Below are 20,342 nucleotides of genomic sequence, written 5' to 3' on the forward strand. Positions count from 1 at the left end.
GTGCATGTGATATAATATAAATAAACGGGATATATAACCTGAGATGAATGGTGCAGAGTAGCTGTGATGTTGTCAGTGTATTTTCTCGTTGTCAGTTGTGTTGAATGTGAAACCTTTCTACTTCCTTTGATGAACGATAAACCTTTCATGTAATTGTTAAGGAGATGGATTCACAACCATTTCAAGCATCAGTAAGAACCGAGAGACAGACATTACTGTAAATAAGCCTGTTCTTCACATAACAGTTACTGAGTGTCTCTCTTTACAACCACTCTTACGTTCGCGTTGCTGGTTTTGAAAAGAGTTGTGCAGGATGGCTGATTGCTGTGATCAAGCAGGCTACCTGGGAGATTTTAATAACTCATTGGCACCTGAACGACTGCAACATTCAGAAAACCAAAGATATCAAACTTCTAAACTTGTTTGTATCATTTCACTGTGGAATAGAAATCAAGTAAACAACTTTCCACCACATCACATGCAGAAGATTCACTGTTATAGATATATAGGGTTGGTTTATATCAAATTCTCTACTTGAGAAAAATTGATGAGCAACAGTAACTTTATCACACATAAATCCAGCTTTCAGAGGATGGAGCTCTCAGTCTCATTAAAGTTTCCTGCCAATGACTGCGCCCATACCTGAACATAATTTAGAAAAATTAAGACAAGAGTTTACCGGGAGGAGATTACTTTTTTGCTGTGTTGCAGCTGCACTTCATGGTGTCAGCTCATAAAAAGAATGATTTATATTAATATAAAAATCTCTTCTTCACTTTTTGTTCTCTCCATCACTCTGCATCAATCCGTAAAAGATACAGACTGTAGCTTGACTCTGCAAATCTGAACTGATGTGTTTTTCTTGTTGTGTCTTTTTTCCGTTTCTGTAGCGACAGCATGCCAAAGCGGATGGCCCTGATCTGCTTCCTGTCTCTGGTCATGCTGATGACCATCCTGGGAAACATGCTGGTCATGGTGGCCGTCTGCAAGGACAGACAACTCAGGTGGGACAGAGCTTTCTTTTCTTTTTCCGACATATATTCCTTTCTTTCCAATAGCACATATGTTAACTATACATTCAGTTAATCAAAATATCAATAACCTTGTTTGAGATACAGGGGCAACAGAGGTTTGGGTTTGGTATGCCAGCAAAGAATCAAATTCAGAGATTAAATGTGTGTGTTTAAGTGACAATAACAGGACGTAGTTCACACTGGAACAAAGTGAGGACCTTTTTGTTAAGTGGGGACATTTTGGGTGAGGGGCTAGGGAATGCATTATGTCAACAAGGGTGCTCACGAATAACAGAGTACAAGTGTGTGTGTGTGTCCTTGTGAGTGATTAAGTGAGACAAAGATAGAAATTATGTTTGCAAGAAGGAAAGAGCGTAAGAGAAGTAGAGCGAGAAAGCCACAGTTAAGTAACACATCAACTGCTTCTAAAACCGGATTCCCAAAAGTGGATTCCCCAAACACTGAAGACGTAACCACAGCAGAATATACTGCAAATATGAAATGAAAAATAAATATATGTACAGAGTATGTCGCCACACGAAAACATACATACACTGTACAAAGAACGCGTGTTTCTTCTGTGCGCCGCTAACAATGCAGGCGACACAGGTTGGCAGGTCATCCTGAGGACGTGTGGTCATGTGGGAGCAGCTGTCGCCACAATAATTCATTCTTCTTCTCCTCCTCTGCGCCTATCCTCTCCACCCTTTCTTTCTTCTTCCCTTGTGTCATCCCTCCCTCTCTTGTTTCTCTATCGCTTACGATAGTCGGACTCTCTCTCTTTGTCTCTTTCTATCATGTGACACCTGAGAGCTCAGGGTGACCTTCGTCCCCAGGATGTAGTCATGACGTGAGTGTGTGTGTGTGTGTGTGTGCGTGTGTGTGTGGAGTGGCATGGCATGGCGTGAGCACACACCCAAAAAAAGTAAATGTAGGCAAGTGTGTGTCAGTTGTGTGTGTGTGTGTGTGTGTGTGTGTATGTGGAATGAAAGTATTTGAGGTTTCACTTCTGTGTATAATTGCATTCATGCAGTGTGTGCATGTGTGTGTATTTACTGGATGTGTGTATTTAAGTGATGTGACAGAGTCACCGCTGTGAAGCCTCACCTCCCTGAGGAGGGAAGCATGACACAACATATTTGTTTCTCCCTGCTTCATTGTCACTGAGGGAATACACACACACACACACACACACACACACTCATCCACTGTCTTTATTCACTTACATGCAAATATAAACACACACACACATTCAGACAAACTGTGAGACCCATGGGTGAAAAAATGAAGAATAACTCAGAGGACATCATTAAAAACCAACAACTGTCCAGTGTTGGTAATACAGCCAGTAAACAGCCTGTCGGTCAGTTTGTAGGTCAGTCAATCTAAAGAAACAGTCAGGCGGTATTTTTAAATTTACATGGTTTGTCTTATTAGCTCTTACTTCTGGCCAAGTGCCAACATAAACAAGAACACAACAGAAGGCAACGCCACTGATTAACATTCCATAAGCATCAGCATTAAAACTTTGTCAGAGTCACAATGGACAGTTTAAAAAAAAAGTATCAATGTCATCAGATATCATCTTTTTGACTCCATGCATTCGTCTTTCATGTCACAACGTGGTGCCTCCATTACCCACAATGCAATTTGAATGCCAGCAGTTCAGTCGGAGATGCTAATGTACCCTCAAGCAGAGATAAAGAGTGAACTACACATGTAGTTTTCCACGAGGCTACAAGCTAGCTACAACTCACATCTGTACAGTCAGGATTCGGTTGTTGTAGACTGTGCAAGCAGTCCAGCCACCAAAGTTGTGAGGCTAATTTGCCTAAAATTAATTATTAATAATAATATAGATAATTAAAATAGGCTATATTATTAAAATCTATTATTATTAATATAGTATTTTATATTATTTTATATTATTATGCATACATATGTAATAATAATATGTTTACACGGAAAGTAGCTGGATGGACAAGTTCTGTGCAGCCTGTAGGAGAGGAAAGCTGCCAGTAAAAGTGTTTGGATAGGTAGGGACACACAAACACACACACACACACACACACACACTGTACACACACACGCACACACACACACACACACACACACACACCCACAAGGTGTTGACACCAGCAGAGGGTGATTCAGAGGGTGCTAAACTACTCAATAACCACCACACTAACACAACCACTGCGACCGACCACCTCTTGTTTCTCTCAATGTGTCAAGTCAAGTGTGTGAACTAGTAACCCCCACACACACACACACCCCACACGCAGACACATACTGCCACACAGTCTGCATGCTGTTTATACTGGACATTGGGCAGATCTTTCAGCAACTGCGGTGATAAATCTGTGCTCGTGAAGCTTTTTTGGTCCCTCGTTACAATCAGGAACGTAGTTATTAAAGAAATGTGTATGTTGTCATTTTGTGTCTCATATGTGTGCATTTAAAAGCTAACTGCTTGAAGATATTTTTATTGTAATAAGTAACAATACATTTTAAGCTATGGTACTTTGCAATTTGCTTGAATTGACATGGTGCAGCCTTGGTTTTCCTTTTGAATGACACGTTTCTGTTCTTTCTTTGGATTCAACCATGTAACACTGACACATTATCCTATTTCTCCACGAAATAGAAAAAAAACATATCCATCTTAGTTATTTGATAAATGCAGTAACTACACAAATGAATATTAACATAATGGCTTGAAGGGAATTTAAATTGTCATTAGCATTTCTAAATGCTGTTGTAATTGAGTCTTGCAGCGTCATTGCAGATGGCATTCACAGCCTCAGGCAACATTTCACAAAAACAAAAATACAAGCTTAATGCTGTTTTGTGGCAGAGCAGTTGTCATGTTGTTATTTCCCATGGGGTCATTTTATTTACATGTTTTTAGCCTTGAAATTCACCAGCTGGAAGATACCCGGCAAAACAAACCATCTAACGAGGGAATAGTTTGATTGTACAGGACTGTGTCAAACTAAATTCCCAGTTCTGGTACACAAGAGCATATTAGCATCACTACACCTGCTGTAGGTGCATCATTGCCTTAGTTACAGCTTCATAAAGAAAAACAGTGTCTTTCTCTAAACCAAGCTACTTACATGATTTTGAATGTGTTTTCCTGCCTGTGTCTTTATCCCTCTTCTCCTCTTTGTGTATTTTCATGTAAAATGCCCTCATGTCTCCTCCTCCACTCTTCATATTGTACAGTAGACACCAATGTTCGTTTGTAAATGACACCAGCCTTACAGTAACACATTCCCTTTTAAAAAAGTTTAGTTATTCTGAGCACTTTAAGCTAAACACGATATGTCATCTTAACTAAACATGACGCCTCCCCCTCCAGGCGTGCTAATGGTTTCTAAACTGCGCTGAATTACAGCCAACACTGCTGTATGTGTGTGTGTGTGTGTGTGTGTGTGGATGTATTACTAACGTTGTGGGGACACACATCTGTTTACACACTGACATTGTGAGGACCCACCTCCGTTATGGGGACAAAACATAATGTGAATCATTACATTTTTGTGTGTGTTTCAGCCTACAGTATAGCGAGTGGGTGTTTAAAAACCTGTTCATCTACAGTATGTGTGTGTGTGTATGTATAAAGTACTTGTGTGGGCTTCTGTGTGTCAGATGCGTGTAAGTGAACATGTGTGCTCATGTCCAACATGGTTTACTTGTGCCCCACATGCAGCAGACAGCTGGTTGTTTCCAGGACTAACAGCCTGTTTTGAGGGACTGTTTGGGTTAGGGACAGGCAGATGGAAAGCCCTCACAGCCATCAGCTCTTACTGCAGCTATTTATAGACTGCAGAGCATCCACGCTGCAGAGCTGAGAGCGTGGAACAGGACTGACTGACAGATTCGTTGACTGATTAGCTGGTTGGCTGGTCTGGTTCGTCTGGGAACACAAAGGTTTACTAGCCTGATAAGAACAAAGGAGATATTGCCAATCTCCATGTGATTGCTTACCTCTCATAATTTCCTTCTAATCTAACAGATTGACTGACGGATGAGCTGTGACAGTACTTCCAACCGCCCTTTGACCTATCTTACCAGGCTTTTGGTCACAGGAAATTAGAGTGCCAAAGTGATGAGTCCTAAAATGTGAAAATAAGCATTTTACCACTTTCGGCTCCCTCGTCTCAAAGTCAATGGGTTTTAAGTTAGATGCCAGAAATAAGATCTGTGGTTAATAGTTTAAAAGTTGAGATTAAAGAAGCTGTCGGAACATTAAACATCATGTCGTCATTCATCTACTCAGTAATTAAACGTCATGTTGTCTATCGTCTGTCCCGAGTAATTTAAAAGTCTAACTATAAATTTGTATCAAAGGAGACCCATTAAGCTTTTTTGTTTGTTTTTCCTTTCCTTCAGTGTTTTATATATGTTCCTCACGGATGTAAAAGTTTAAAAGCCCAAAGTCTGCTCCCACAGTGCCTGAAACACCTCATCAGTAGTACCTTTAATTCCGTGACTTCTTGATATCATACTATGTGAGCTATGCTGGCTCAGGCGTGTGTGAGCTGACCAATCAGAGGGGACTGGGTATTTGGGAGAGGGAATCACTGCCACTGCTGTATGAGAAAACAGATGCGTTTTTTGAGCATTAAAGGTGGTATTTGTAAGAAAAGTAGATTTTTGTGTTTCTCATTCCCAACTCGTCAAATAATGACGCTCTGGGTTTCCTAAATCATCAAAAACTGAAAGTTAACCATACCACCCTTAAAGCATGTAAACCTATTCTAGTAGTAACCCAAAATAAAATTGAGCCTGAACATAAGCAAAATACTGTATATCTCCTTTAAAGTGTGTATAATATAGTGTAGTCAGAAGCTTAGTGGTGGTGCCCAATAGCCTAATGTTAGCTTTTTACTTCTAACGATTGCATTTAAGCATCAGAAATCTTAAAGTGGTGTTTATCAGTAAAAAATCTGAAGAAAACATGCCACAGAGCTTATTTAATCCAAAATAAGACTGAAAATATCAATTTGATAGATTTATATGCTATTAATTAATTTTTCTGTTATCAGAAAGGTTACAAATACGTTCCCCTTGTTTAGCCCCCGACTTAACAGCTGGCTGTTAAAGTGATATCAAGTCACTTTCTGTTGGCAGCTCTGGATTTTTTTTGCTGCACAGTAGTAAACCTTCTGTGAGTGTGTGTGTGAGAGAGAGATACAAAGAGAGTGAGGGTGAGAGAGTATGCATGTATGTGTCCCTGCTGCATAATGAATCCATATATCAGATCTAACCTTGTTTTGTCAGTAACCTCACGCTGGAAAAACAACATGAGGTACAAGCTTCAAATGTCAGCCTAGGTTGTAAAATAGATTTTTGAAAGCAGTATTGATGTACACTGTTTTTTCCACATTGTAATGCATGACAGAAATAAAGGAGCCACTAGCAGCTGAATAAACATGAACCAGATGTTTTCAACCAAAAATAAGCTAATAAATCATTGTAAAAGGATTTTTTACATTTTCAGATTTAAAGATGGCGGGAGAGTTTTCCAAAGATAAACTGATAATCAGTCTAAATTGCTTTTTCCTTTCACCTAATCATGTAGTCATCATCTTCATGTATACCATTGTCTGTTCCTAACTGATCAGCAGTGAGCGATGTATCCGTCAGTCAGTCGATCTATCTGTTTGATTCGAGGACACAGATAAGATACAGAGGTATCCGCTGCCGTACCACCAGGCTCTGAAGCAGCTTCTTTCCTCAGACTGAGATTGAGCTGCACTGATAATACACACTGTAGTACTCCTTCACACAGCAGATGCACCTTGTAGCTCACTGCTGTCTCTCCCACACTGAACCATGTGGGAGACATGTTTAGCAGTATATTCCTTCATTCAACCTTTATTTAAATCTCGAAAAATCATTGATGGCAAGCCCTCATTTGTAATGATTTCGACAGCAAAATTAAAAAACAGAATAGGTGTAAAAATGTGATAACAAACAGAAGCAACGAACACAATCACAGAGGGAATAAACAGAATGGGTACATAAAAATGATAACAGATAAGAAGCAATATGACAGAATACCAATAAAACAGAAAAAAAGTGCTTGAAAAATGATAAGAAACTGCAAGCAAACAATTTTTCTTTTAAAAAATACAAAAAATGACAACATTCATTTGAATCTTGACCGATCTGAAAAATTTCATGGATTTGTGCTAAGCTCAGTGAAAAGGCTACTTTCAGTTCTGTAAATAAAATTATAAAGCGTACTTCCAGACCAAATGTTAAAATGAATATATATATTAAAGACTATTAAAGAAAATAGATACTAAATGAAAAAGGTAGGGCTGGACAATATGTCGCTATTATATCGTTATCCCGATGACACTTTTTTATCGTCTTAGATTTTAAATATCGTTATACGGTGATATAAGTGTTGTCTTCCTGGTTTTAAAGACTGCTTCACAGTAAAGTGATGTCATTTTCTGATACTTGTCTTTACCCACTTAGTAATTATATCCATATTACTGATGATTATTGATCAAAAATCTCATTGTGTGAATATTACCAATATTAAGTACCCTAAAATATTGTCGCAATATTGACAGCAGGGTATTTGGTTGAAAAACTACTGCGATACTTGATTTTCTCGCCCAGTCCGAACATATATGAGGTGCTTTCAGAACATCGATATTGTACAAAAATATCAAAGTGTTCTTTAAAGTCCTAAAGAAACAGATACAATAAACCAGATAAAAAATGACTGCATGAACAGTACAAAGAGAATATAAAGGACACAAGAAAACCTACTCAGCAGTACAGGGCCACCTCTCTATTGGCCATGAACCAGAGCGATGGAGCAGATAAAAGTACAAAATGTCTCTGCGTCCATTTTATGGTTATATTTGTCTTTTTTATCTCAGCAGTACTTTGTGAGACTCTCGCCTTTCACAGATGCTTTGATAAAGAAAATCACGAGAGACTGAAGACTCTGCAGACTGTTAGCTACAACGATCAGGGTGGATTCAATCCCTTAGTCTCTTTTATATGCTTAAGTTTTACCTCTTTGCAGAATAAATCCACTTCAATCCCTTTCTCTCTGTGGTTTCACCTCATCTGAGAAAAGTTGACCTTTTGGTGACTTTTTATTAACTTTCTCACTTTCACAACCAAGCGTCTCTCCCTGATCTCCTCCTCCTCCCTCCTCTTCCTCCTCCTCCCTCCTCCCCTTCCCTTCAGGAAGATGGATGTTTGTTCTTTCCCTCCATTATTGTTGTTGTCCTGTCCTCCTGAAATCTATTATTTTTGTGAGAAATGGAAGCAATATTTGATTTAAAATTTAATTTCCTTTTTTTTTTTTTGTCTTCGCTGGTGCTGGAAGAAAAACTAAACTGAACTTTTCGTTTCCACCTTCAGTTTGGCTTCGATTGCCGAGGGAACTCTGAAGTTCAACCTTTTCTCCGGTGACAGTTTTGGGTCTATTTACACCTGTTTTTAAATTCCTCTATCTATTTCTAAACAACTTCTCATGTAAACCTCACAGAAATAGTTAATGGCTTAAATACATTTTTCTATTTTGACTTTTTTAATGGTTTTTGTTTTACAGTGACCATACTAACATATGAATTATAAAACTTGTTCATATTTACATTTCCCTCACTTCCTGTCCACAAGTGTACCACATTTCAGGTTGATGTGTAAACGTTCTTACCAGTGTACATACGCATTCGTTTTTGTGTGGAATCTCTCCAAAATGGCTAAAATGAAGGAATTTCCATGTAGTGTATAAAATGGAGGGGTAGATATGCTGAAAACGCTTTCCAAAATCTATCCAAAACCTGAAGATGTGTTGTAGCAAACACTGTAACTCGTTTGCGTGGGCGACTTTACAACTATATCCTATTATTTACATCATCCTCCTGGCATGGCTGACATTCAGCTCTGCAGTCCTCTGGTCCTCTGCATGTCATGCCACTCTGGAAATATCCACATGGGACATTACTTCCTACTGGTATTAGTCTTGCCCTGACAGTACGAGACGCTAATGGTTACAGGCACAGGAACACATCCATCTGGCCTCTTTTCAACAACCTGCACCTCCAAAACTAGCAGAAGAAATCAAACTGGTGAACATCAGTGATATGAAATAAAATATGACCCTCTAAATACAAACCTCACTGCGTGGATTTTGGTCTATATGAATAAATGTGCCTTTGTTTGTGGCTTCACAACGCAAAAAACACACACTACTACTCCTACTGTACTACACACACAGTTGAAGGGACAGTTCATCCAAAAACCTAAAATATATATTTCTTCCTCTTACATGTAGTGCCATTTATCTATCTAGATTATTTTGGTGTAAGTTGCAGAGTTTTGGAGATATCAGCCGTAGAGTTGTCTGCTTTCTCTCATTTATAATGGAACTAGACGGAACTGGGATTGTGGTGCTTAAAGTGATGGATAAATACACTACAGGTAAGACGAAAAAAATGGAATTTTTGATTTTCGGAGGTACTGCGCCTTTCAGGTGGCTCCAAAGAATACGGAGTGTGTGCTTTGGAAACCGTGGGCATCAATATGTTGCTTCAGCAGCCTCCACACAGAGATTTTCCAACATGGCTGCAGAGATTTGCTCCCATTCTTTATTCAGCATCAGTGAGGTCCAACAGTGGCCGCACAGTCGGTGTTCCAGTTCATCCCAAAGGTTTTGGATGTGGTTGAGGTCAGAGCTCTGTGCAAAATCAAACTGTGAGAACTAGCCCAGCTTGCGCACGGGGATGTTAAAACAGGAAAGGAACAAACACAACCTGTTGCCACAAAGCTGGTGGAATATTGAAATATATTATTAAGCTGCTGCATTTTGTTATTCCATCTCCAAATGATCAAATCATTCCTGTCATTTGTTCTCCATCAGGAAAATCAAGACCAACTACTTCATCGTGTCTCTGGCGTTCGCCGACTTGCTGGTGTCGGTGTTGGTCATGCCCTTTGGTGCCATCGAGCTGGTCCACCAGCACTGGATCTACGGCGAGACCTTCTGCCTGGTCCGGACCTCGCTGGATGTCCTGCTCACCACCGCGTCCATACTGCACCTGTGCTGCATCGCCCTGGACAGGTCAGACTTTCTGGTGTCCGTGCATATGTGTGTAGGTTTGATTTGTCATGAAAGACTATGTATATTGCATTATAAATACTTAACGTGATTTTTTTTTTTTTGTGTAATGTTCAAGTGTGGGGAGGCTTGTCTGTGCTGTGTGTAAAATGGTAATTATAGAGAAATATTGCCTGTTTGGTGATGAAGTAACACCTCATCTGAAATACTCAATCTCTGAGTAGGTCCACATTAGGCCAGGTGAATTTGTACATGCATCTTTTCCTCCCTGTTTCATGCCTCTGTTCAACAAAACTGTAATTGAAGAGAAAAAAAGAAGAAGAAGATGAATACTAAACACTAGATACCCTGCAGTAACCAACAGGGTCTTAATTGTGCCATACTGCCGTAAGCTACATAGCAGCCCTGCCACATACATGCAACAATTTTATCATATTGAGAATAATAATCCACAAATATAATGCAAGAAAAAGATATCCAAATGTAAACATGTCTTTACATTCATACAGATAAAAAAGAGTGTACATTTCTGCAAACAACAGATATGTTGAAACTTTACATTTATTAATGTTTCAGCTTTACCTTTCTTTAGGTTCAGTTTTCAATTTTATGTTGTGACAGCTCTGTGCTTATGGTCAGGTAAGTAAGGCACAAAAAACACTTGGTTAGGGTTAGGAAAAGATCAGGTTTTGGCTTACAATACCAGGTCTTGTCACCACAACACAGCCAGAGATGTCCTGACGTCTCGTTAAAAACTTGCTTTGTTGCAGGAAAGAACACAGCTGAAAAAATGTGGTTTTACAGATGTTGAGTCAATGTCTTAGATAGTGGTCTCTGGCTTGGCAACCTCTTTGCCCACCTTTGACACCACCACCACCCCCTCCACCTACCAACTATAACTATGAAAGTCAGCTCAGTCATGGTTCGTATGACACGTACAATACAAATGTGAACATATCGATATGATTTGTAGATGCATAAAATGCTAACATTTATTCTCCCAACTGGGCCGATTTTAGGGTTTTTAAAACTTTTGATTGTTGTGAATGCAAGAAATGTCAAGTGTAAATCTGTAATACAAAAGTCACTGTAGATTTTACAGGTTTCTTCAATGTTCTATTCATGATCTGTCTCAACAGAATCACACCACCACACTGACATGAAATACTGTTCATCTGCAGGGTTACACTGGACAAGTGTGAGGCCTTGACACACATCTGTGTGTGACACAGTGGTGTCACTGTTGTAATGGGTTAGAGAGGTGGTTTAGTGAATCAGTCAGACTTGATGTGTAGTTGTGTGGATGAGTTATCCCAGGTTAGAGGTCAGGATCTGCAGTACATGAAGGCTTACAGTGTCAGTTCACCTGATTCACAAAAAACGTAGATGCTATTTCCTGCCTCCCCCTGGTGTTATCTTGTCTCGTAAATAGTTTTGGTTTTATTTTAAGAGGTTTGGAGACAGTTAGCAATACTGACATTTTGTAAGCAAACCCTGAAAAAGATGTATTAGTAGAACACCGTCAAAATCTCACAACGACATCTTTCTGCCACCACATAAAGTTGAGAAAAGACTGAAACACACTGTGTATATAAGGGTCAGTCAAGGCAGAGTGCAATTTGATGTCACCTGATTTAAGCAGTGGCTCTCATTTTAAAGGATTTGATATTAACTTGGGAGAGGACTTCCAGACTGATAGCACAGATTGTGTGAAGAGGGAGACTGGATAAATATTTTTTTCTGCCTCTGCAGCCAGACTGATGGAATTCATTTCAACACAGAAGAAAAAAAAAAAAAAAACTCTGGCATTTACAGCACCCGACAAATTTCAGCACAGCAGCAGACGTAAATAAAACAGACAATTCAAACTGTGAGAGGGAGCACTTTAAAAGTTATTCACTCAGGCTCGCAAAAGGTCATACACATGCTGTTTATACAGTATAGGAGTGTAAATCATTCCTATTGAGAGGTCTTATTGGTTCACTTCTGCTGAGACACAAGGAAGTGAACTCACCCATCAGCCAGCCACAGTGTGCCTGTGGCAGCAAGCTTAGAGCACTAAGAGCTGTTTTCATCCTGTATGATTGCTTCATGAAGTCTGTAAACACTGACAGGCCACAACGTTAGCATGTCAAAGTGAACAAGCTAGTTCCTTGTTTCTCTCACTCTCACAAAAACTAAGCCAAAATATCTAGAGTACGAGTGCTACCATGTTACGCTTGTGACATCATTAAGAGGCTGCAGAACGGAGATTGGGTAGGGGCGCCGCAATATGGACCCACCCATGCACCCACTTGACTTTATTGCCTCAGGCCTCAGCTGTCAACTTATGATGTTTCAACCCTTTTTATAGCATCAAATAACAGATTAAAACTAAATTTATAAGAAAAAAGAACGCTTGAACATACATCAGCATGGTCAGAATGACCTAAGATGTCAGAAACCACTTCTGCTAACATGGAAAGGGACGAGGGATGCTTTGGCTTTTTTAGGGGGAGGTCTTTCACTAGATAGTGAAAGCAAAGGTGGCGCCTTTTCAGTCTGATGAGAATTGCTTGCCTGATGCCAAAAAAAGCAATAATTAGTGTATGTCCTGCTGGCCCTGCCCATAGACCTCACATTGTGATGACATCATAGATTTTTAAATTGCTTTTCTTGGCCTGAGACAGGTTTTACAAATATAAAACCTCCATGGATCAAAAATTCATTATAGAAAGGGTATTAAATGACCCTGTAAACAGTTTGAGGTGTCTGGTCAACAGTTTTATTGACGTCTCTTATATGATAGTGGTCTATTGGGAAAATGTTCTTTGGGCCACAGGGGAATTTTTAGCTGCAACAAAAGTGGCCACTGGGCACAACTGGAATCAAGGCTGAGCAACTTAGTTGTGTCCAGGTCCTAATAATACATTTGTGATCTTTATATACAGTCAGTGGTTTTGGAGGCTGTACCTTTACTGCGCTTCAGCACTCTGACTGAATTAAATCAAGTTGTCATCACTTGTTAATTAGTTAGCTCACTTTCAACGGGTTAGCTTGGTTGGCAGGTTAGCCTGCTAGCTCTGTCATCATGTTGCTCAGGTTAGGTTAGGGTAACTTTTTCAGCATGCAGTTTGCTAGCTTGGAGGCCTTTTGCTGTCTCCTGTAGTGATGGGATCTTGAAAGCAGTAACAGGCAGATAGTGGAAGGAAGGAGAATGCTGACTGAAAAAGGCGCCAAATGGCAAACAGTCTATGTCCGGTGAGTCAGACTATGGATCAAATGTGCATTTTTGCTTCTCTTAAGAATGTAAGAGCTTGCTACTCAGTAAACACACTTGTGACTTGGTTGGAAAGTTTATGTTTAGTGAGGGTGGCAGCCTGTGATGTGTGACCAGACAGGGCAAGCCTTATCATGCAGACAGCTGGATAAAACTTCACCTAAACCTGACAATGCTCAGAGCGGAACAGGTGTGAGTGAAAGCCACAGTCTTATCACTGTTTTATTTTCACTTCTCAAGCTGATTTGTGCTCAGTGACTTTTCAAAAAAGGCTCCAATATTATAAGCCTGAAAAAAATTTAGGAAACTTTATTTATCGGAAGTTTCTAAAAGTTGGAGCTCATGAAAAAATGTATGAACTGAACGTTTACACTGAATGTAATCGTGGGAAGTTTTAAAGTAAAACAACAGTGGAGGATGCTGACAGGAAATTTGCTGTGATCTTCTGATTTTCATGTAGTAATAATGTGTCCACAATAAGAGAAGGGGACGAACCGGAGGAATGCAGGGATATTTTTTAATGTAGACACTCAGGGAACCTCAAACACGAGAACAATTTCCAAATTAGACGAACCAAAGATGCGAAGCTAAGCAGGATGAAGGAGGAAATGGGCTCTTCATTCAATTATCTGGCCAGAGGAGCTTCTATACGTACAGCTGCCTCCGCATCCTGGAACTTCCATTTCTAATTTATTGTGAGGCAATAACCCTTAATTACCCCCAAGTGGTCCCTTTCCCCGGTAAATCATATCACAATGACTGCAACTCCCTCCTACACTTACTGTAATTGCCTCCTTCTTTTGTTGTTGATTTTGAGGTTTCTACTGAGAACAATGTTGCTGATGTTGATACTTTTCCCTTATTCAACTGCATTCAGGAGATTCAAGTATTTGTGTTTTTGATTTATGGTCTTATACTGTAAAAAAGAGTTCCTGGTATGATACCCAGTATCACCGTCTGTATCATTGTCGGTTGCAGTGTACTGAACCAACTGTACACTTGCAGCTTTGTTAGATTTAGCCAAGAAAACTATGTGGTTAGGTTTAGGAAAACATTGTGGTTTGGCTTCAAATAATAACTCTGGTATGCTGCAGCATGCACGTTCTATGAGAGTCACTGGCAATTGACCTATTCAATCCTTAAGGTATGAGGATGGGTTGATTGGGTCTCAATATCTTGAAAGCCTTTTTACTAAACAATCAAAATAGATGATAGGGTGGATACAAATGCTAAATAAAAATGCCACAATTGATACATCTGAAGAAAACACAATGCATAATAGAACTTGTTTGAAAGTTTATTGCGCAATGTTTCTATCCTCATGAATAAAAAAATAAATTAATTAAAGTATAATCAATATCTTTCGAAGATGCATGCTAATGTGCTAATTACCAATTAACATGGTGGTCTGGTGGTGTCATAGATAATTAAAAGCGCTCCTAAGCTATGATACAATGTAATTATCTTAAGAACATGTATTAGTAGACCAACAACATCTGCATCAGCAACCCAGTGTTTTACTTTAATGTAATGTAAGCCATGTTTGTGGTTGTATTAAAAGTGACAGACAGACAGACAGACAGACAGAGAGCCTGAAAGCTGGTTCTTATGTAAAACTGCAGGATAAGACCAAGAATTAATGAAACTATCACTCACTCAGTTACGGCAAAATGAGAGAGAGAGTCTGAACTTCCATATGGTAGAAAGCCCAGATTAACTGTGTGTGTGTGTGTGTGTGTGTGTGTGTGTGTGTGTGTGTGTGTGTGTGTGTGTGTGTATCTATACAGTACAGTGTGTGTGCTGCTAGATATTTTAAATACTCAACAAACACATAAAAACACTCACACTGTGCAGAACAACAGAAACAAAAGGCACCACAGATTAAAACAAGCGCTGACAGATTTAACAATGGATTTGTCAGTAATCCTCCTTCATTACCATAACTTGGAACCAGAACTACTTTTTGTGTTTAGGAGTTCATCTGCCTGGGTGAGATAACCACTATCGCTGCGACACACAAACAAAGAATTATGGATTTAGAATACAGAGAAAAACAGAGAGCTTACTTTCATACAAAAACATTTTTCAACCTTTTTTAACCAGGGAACATTCGCCAACATCCATTGTTGGCCGTTGAGCTTACAATGACTTTCTTACCCTTAAAGGTCCAGTGATTTGTCAGTTTTAGCCCATTGAGTTATATGATCCATCACAATGAATAATAAAGGTCCAGTGGTCCTTTATAGGAAAAGCTCACCTAAAAACTTCAGGCATTATCTACTCACCCCCCCTATATGGATGGAAAGTTGGGTGAAGTTTCACAGTCAGCATTGCAGCATTCTGCTAAACAACTGAAGTAGCTGGGGTTTTGGTTTAAAACGTAAAAAAAACTAACCGAAAATACATTATTTACACCCTTGACGTGTGATTGAGTTAGTGCACCCACCCAGTTTTGATGGGTTGCGTGCTAACACTTTTAGCTTAGCACCTACACAAGTTTTTGCCTTAATAAAAGGGTGTAAATTACGTCTTTTCAAATCAATTTTGGATCTCGGGGCTTCTGGAAACTTGGTTTATGCTTCGCGAGCTGTGCAGAGCCATTTTATTTTTTTATTGGTTGGAAAAGTTTGGTGGACTACAAAACTTCACCTGACTTTCAGTCACCATGGAGGTGAGGCGATAATGACTGTTTTCAATTTTGGGTCAACTTTTTACCCCACTCAATATGACATTCACAGGCTTTAATAAATCTGACTTTGTTTTTGATAGATAAAATCTTAGTTATGTACTGCAAAGAGTGCAGCCCTGTACTGCATTATTAAGTGATTGATGTTCAGTTCTAAAATGAAATATTGATTTTTTTATTGGTCTGATAGACATGCAGAAGATTTTAAGTAGATTTTTCAACCTTGAGTTTTGTTTACACTTCTTTCTTTCAATCTACAACAAGTTCAATCAACTGCAGGGGTCGGCCAACCTCTATGTCACCTTAGTGCCAAGACCCAGGGGGTAAAAAGCATATCATCATTTCTATAGACTCAAAGCTTAACTTCTCTGGAATATGATGACAGGAGAACATGGTTTAAACTGGAAGTGGTGAATGACAGGGACATGTCCAACCCAGTCCCCAGTGGGAATTCCACCCATGTTGACTTTGTGCAACTCTAGCAAGTTTCAAGAGATTGATACAGCACTGAAATTAATGGGATGGAAACGAGCCAATGGTTGCCAGTAGGAAAAATATATCCAAAAAATCTCAAACTGTGTAGTGTCAGCAAATTTGTACAGTACACATGATTGATCGTTAAAGGAGCTAAAACCTGGTTCTGTGACTGAGCCCCTCAGGGCAGAAGCTCTCAGGCTGTTCATGGCTCATGTTCAGGCTGTGGTTGGGTTTTAGTTCTGCCAATCATAGTGAAAGTCCCAGGGGCCAAACTTAGAGCAAAACACACTAATTAGAGCGATGAGGTTGCCCAATAGGAACAACAGGGGTTAAACGCCAAGGGTGAGGACACCTTTACCACAGGGAGGGTAACAGGCACCCCAGATAATTTGAGATTAGGGCCCTGCAACCATGTAAGGGTGCAAACAGTTTTGTGTCAGAAACTGAGGATTGTTGTTTACATGATCTTGTAAAGTAAAAACCATTATAGTTAGAGCCTTCATTCGTTTTACTCTGGAATGCACAGACTTGTGTCTCCAACTTCTTTATGTTAGGTGCATGATGATGTCACAAAGGGGTAGTGGCGCCAGTGGATTGCCCAGAAATTGTCACAGGATTCATTCTTTATGTAGCAGGAAGCTAAGACTTTTGTTATGTCACATTATGTAATGTTACGTGTGACACAAAAGATGATGACAACGCGCCTCGGCACTGATGAGTGGCAGATGATCAGCGGTGAGGCAAGTTGATAGTTGTCAGTGACAGAAATAGTCATAATTTAAATAAGTTATAGAGTGTTTAGAAATATTTCATTCATCATTCTACATTTAGATGTAATGAAAAAGCATAACCAATTTTTGGATTTTTCCATTTCTGACACAATTTCAACATTTTGATCAATTATGGTTTATTGACATCCATAACCTTTTATTTTAGGATTTACAGATTATAGAGATATGAATCATTTGAAGATCCTCCAATAAATTACCTCACAATAAGCAAAAATACCAACGTCGGGTACAGTCGAGTTCAGGCTGTTGCAGTAGTACTTTAGCAGTTTAACAGTAGCAGTTTAGTTTATTTGATTGAGTGGAAATTCTTCTCTGCTAGCAGTGCACTCACTAAACACTAAAGAGTTAGCGTCCCATTCACAAAAAAAGCAGCTGCGTAAGCCTTCAACAGCAAACAGAAATATATTAACCGTGGCTGCAGAGGTCAGCAGAATCAGGCAACATAGATGACTCATAATATGAAGAGGAGAGGAAGAGAGAGGGACAAACAGAGATGAACAGTTACAATACTGATGTTGTTTACCGTTTCCGCAGCCATGTGTTTCTTGGATTTCCTTTCTAGAAAATAATAAATCTTAGGTGAGCCTTTCATCAGCATTCATGAAAACCTTTATGAAGATGTTCCTCAAGGATGCCTCCTGAGCTACACCTTTGTTGCAATCTGCAAATTCATTCCCCTGAACCGCCAACATGAAAAGACTCTTTTGGGCTCCATATGGTTCCTTGATGTGTACAATTTTTTGTGTCTGTGGTTGCTGGCAGCCTTGAGGTTAGAGAAGCTGTACAGATGACACAAAAGCTTGACAGGAAGTCAAAAAGAAACTCTCTCTTCCTTCAATTTTCAAGATGCCTTCAAATTTTAATGTTTGACCTTCGCAATGCAAAGCAGTTTGTTTGCAGCACACTGAAACAGCCAATTAACACAGATTAAGAAGAATCGTTAATCTCTATAAACCCCTAACAGCCTGCTTCAGTGAAGTTTAAGGTGGAGGAGCTCAATATGCTTCATTTAGAGACAGTATTCACATTCATTTCTCACAAAATATGAAAATACCCCCCTCTGAAAACACATCTTTCTGTACCACCTTGTTTGGAACAATGGATAAGAGTCATGCTGTATTCTGCAAAATTCAACATTATCACCTCATCTTTCTACTGTCTCAAAAGCCACAAATATCCCCTGAATTTTTATTAAATTACCCTCAATGACAGTGGGAGACACTGTTATTCTTTACACCAGCAAATCAATATCTTGTTCATTTTAAGAGATTCATAATTTTTTTTTTTTACAATCAATCAATAACACCACTAAGAGGATAATTAGATTTGGTGAGAATGTGCTCGACTGATTTATGACGCAACATTTAAATAAAGTACTGCTCTTACAACAAAAACACATCAACATTTCTAGTGACAACTGAGTGAAAGGCTGATGGAAAAATCCCTTCCTACATGTTTACAGAGAAACTAAGGACAGCTGTGGATGTCATTTGTAGCTTCCAGCCTCCTGAATAAAACAGTTTTTCTGGGAAGGGAACAAAACAAGACAATAGAAACCAAAAAAAAAAAAATATTTCCAAGTATATTATGAATCTCTGACAGCAAGCATCTGTTCGCTGGAAGAGAAAGAACGTAAACACAGAAGGAAACAATGAGAAACCTGAACATAAAAGTACACAAAAACAAAATGACAAAAATCTCTGGCACATTTCATAATCCGTATAAATACTGTCATCTGTAATTTTACCGTTTTATTTATTTTTTACGGCTGTCAAACACTGTTGCTGATTTCAATATGTAGAAAGTACCTCCTGACCCAAAAATGAATGCTCGGTTGAGCTGTTGATGGAGTGTTACAAAAACACAACATGGCATCAGCCTGCACTGGGTCACATAAGGTCTGTCATGTTTGTGGTGGTGGCAGCCATCTTCTTGCTTCAGAGCAGCAAAGTGAGGATCTTAATCATTTTGACTCGATCAGCTGTTGGGGAAACTCAGCCAGGGATCTTATCTTGTCTGCTTATTTACACATTTCACTTTAATATCTTATCTTCTTTTAATTTGATTTTTCTCCTTATCAGTAACATGTCTTCTCGGGTGCATCGTGGCAAGATATTCCCTGAGTAGAAGTCATTTACATCACATGGATTTTGAGTTTTTTCTTCATATACATACACTGAGGGAGCTATTTTGGGTGCAGTGTCTTGCCCAAGGACACTTTGACATTGAACCCCCATCCTTGTCATATATGGATAAGACACTGAATCCTTCAAATGGAGTGTTATTCTTACCATTATGAATTTATTAGTATCACTAATAGAATTTTAGATGAGTAGTCCATGATGACCTGTGAAGGATTCAGGACTCAAAGTTTAGGACTTGGACTTAAAGATATATTATAAAACATCTCTGCATTAAAATGTTTGGTCGCCTGTTGCTAAGACTTCTGGGAAAGAGTCAGAGAGTGAGGAAGGAAGTCGGTGAACGAGACCAAACTTCAACAACATTACCTTGTCACTAAACCTTTATGCCTGAGTCACTTCAGACAGATTTTCATCAGCAATGGAATTGTTAAATGATGTGTTCACCGGCAGCAAAGGAAATTTCACGAAACAGGCGGCTTACTTTAGTTTGCATTAACCGTAAGCTAGCGAGTCTGTGTCTGTGTGTTTCAATTCTGGTTCTCTGTCTTCTGTCCCCTTCTCTTCTCTGCAACATTCATTAAGTAATGTAAATTTCCCCTCCAGCTCCAGTCAGCAAGTCAACATTACAGAACATAAACACCTGAAAATTGAGGTCACCTCCGCAGATCACTGCTGCAGTCAGTGAAGATAAATCCCAAAAGTTAAAAAGTAATCTCTGAGCTCTCCTCCTGTCGATAAACAGCTGTGGATGAGAGCAGAATCTGATGTGTCTCCTGGTGTTTATTCCTCCAGAAGGTCTGGCCTCCAGAGTTGGCCCACTCAGAGCAGCTGAGCAGCAGCTCAGACACCTGATGTCTACTGCGTTTTAG

The 20,342-nt window shown here is 39.3% G+C and overlaps 1 protein-coding gene across 1 annotated transcript in view; it reads left to right on the forward strand.

Moving 5' to 3' along the window:
* The first annotated feature begins 897 nt into the window (after positions 1-897).
* htr4 (5-hydroxytryptamine receptor 4) overlaps positions 898-20,342 on the forward strand; it is a 32,193-nt gene continuing 12,748 nt past the window's right edge. The window contains exons 1-2 of the mRNA XM_073487565.1: positions 898-1,004; positions 9,919-10,119. Coding sequence (XP_073343666.1) covers positions 898-1,004; positions 9,919-10,119 — 308 coding nt within the window. The remainder of the gene's footprint in view (positions 1,005-9,918; positions 10,120-20,342) is intronic.

The sequence above is a fragment of the Pagrus major genome, chromosome 18 (genome assembly GCF_040436345.1).
Source record: "Pagrus major chromosome 18, Pma_NU_1.0".
Classification (NCBI taxonomy): Eukaryota; Metazoa; Chordata; class Actinopteri; order Spariformes; family Sparidae; genus Pagrus; species Pagrus major.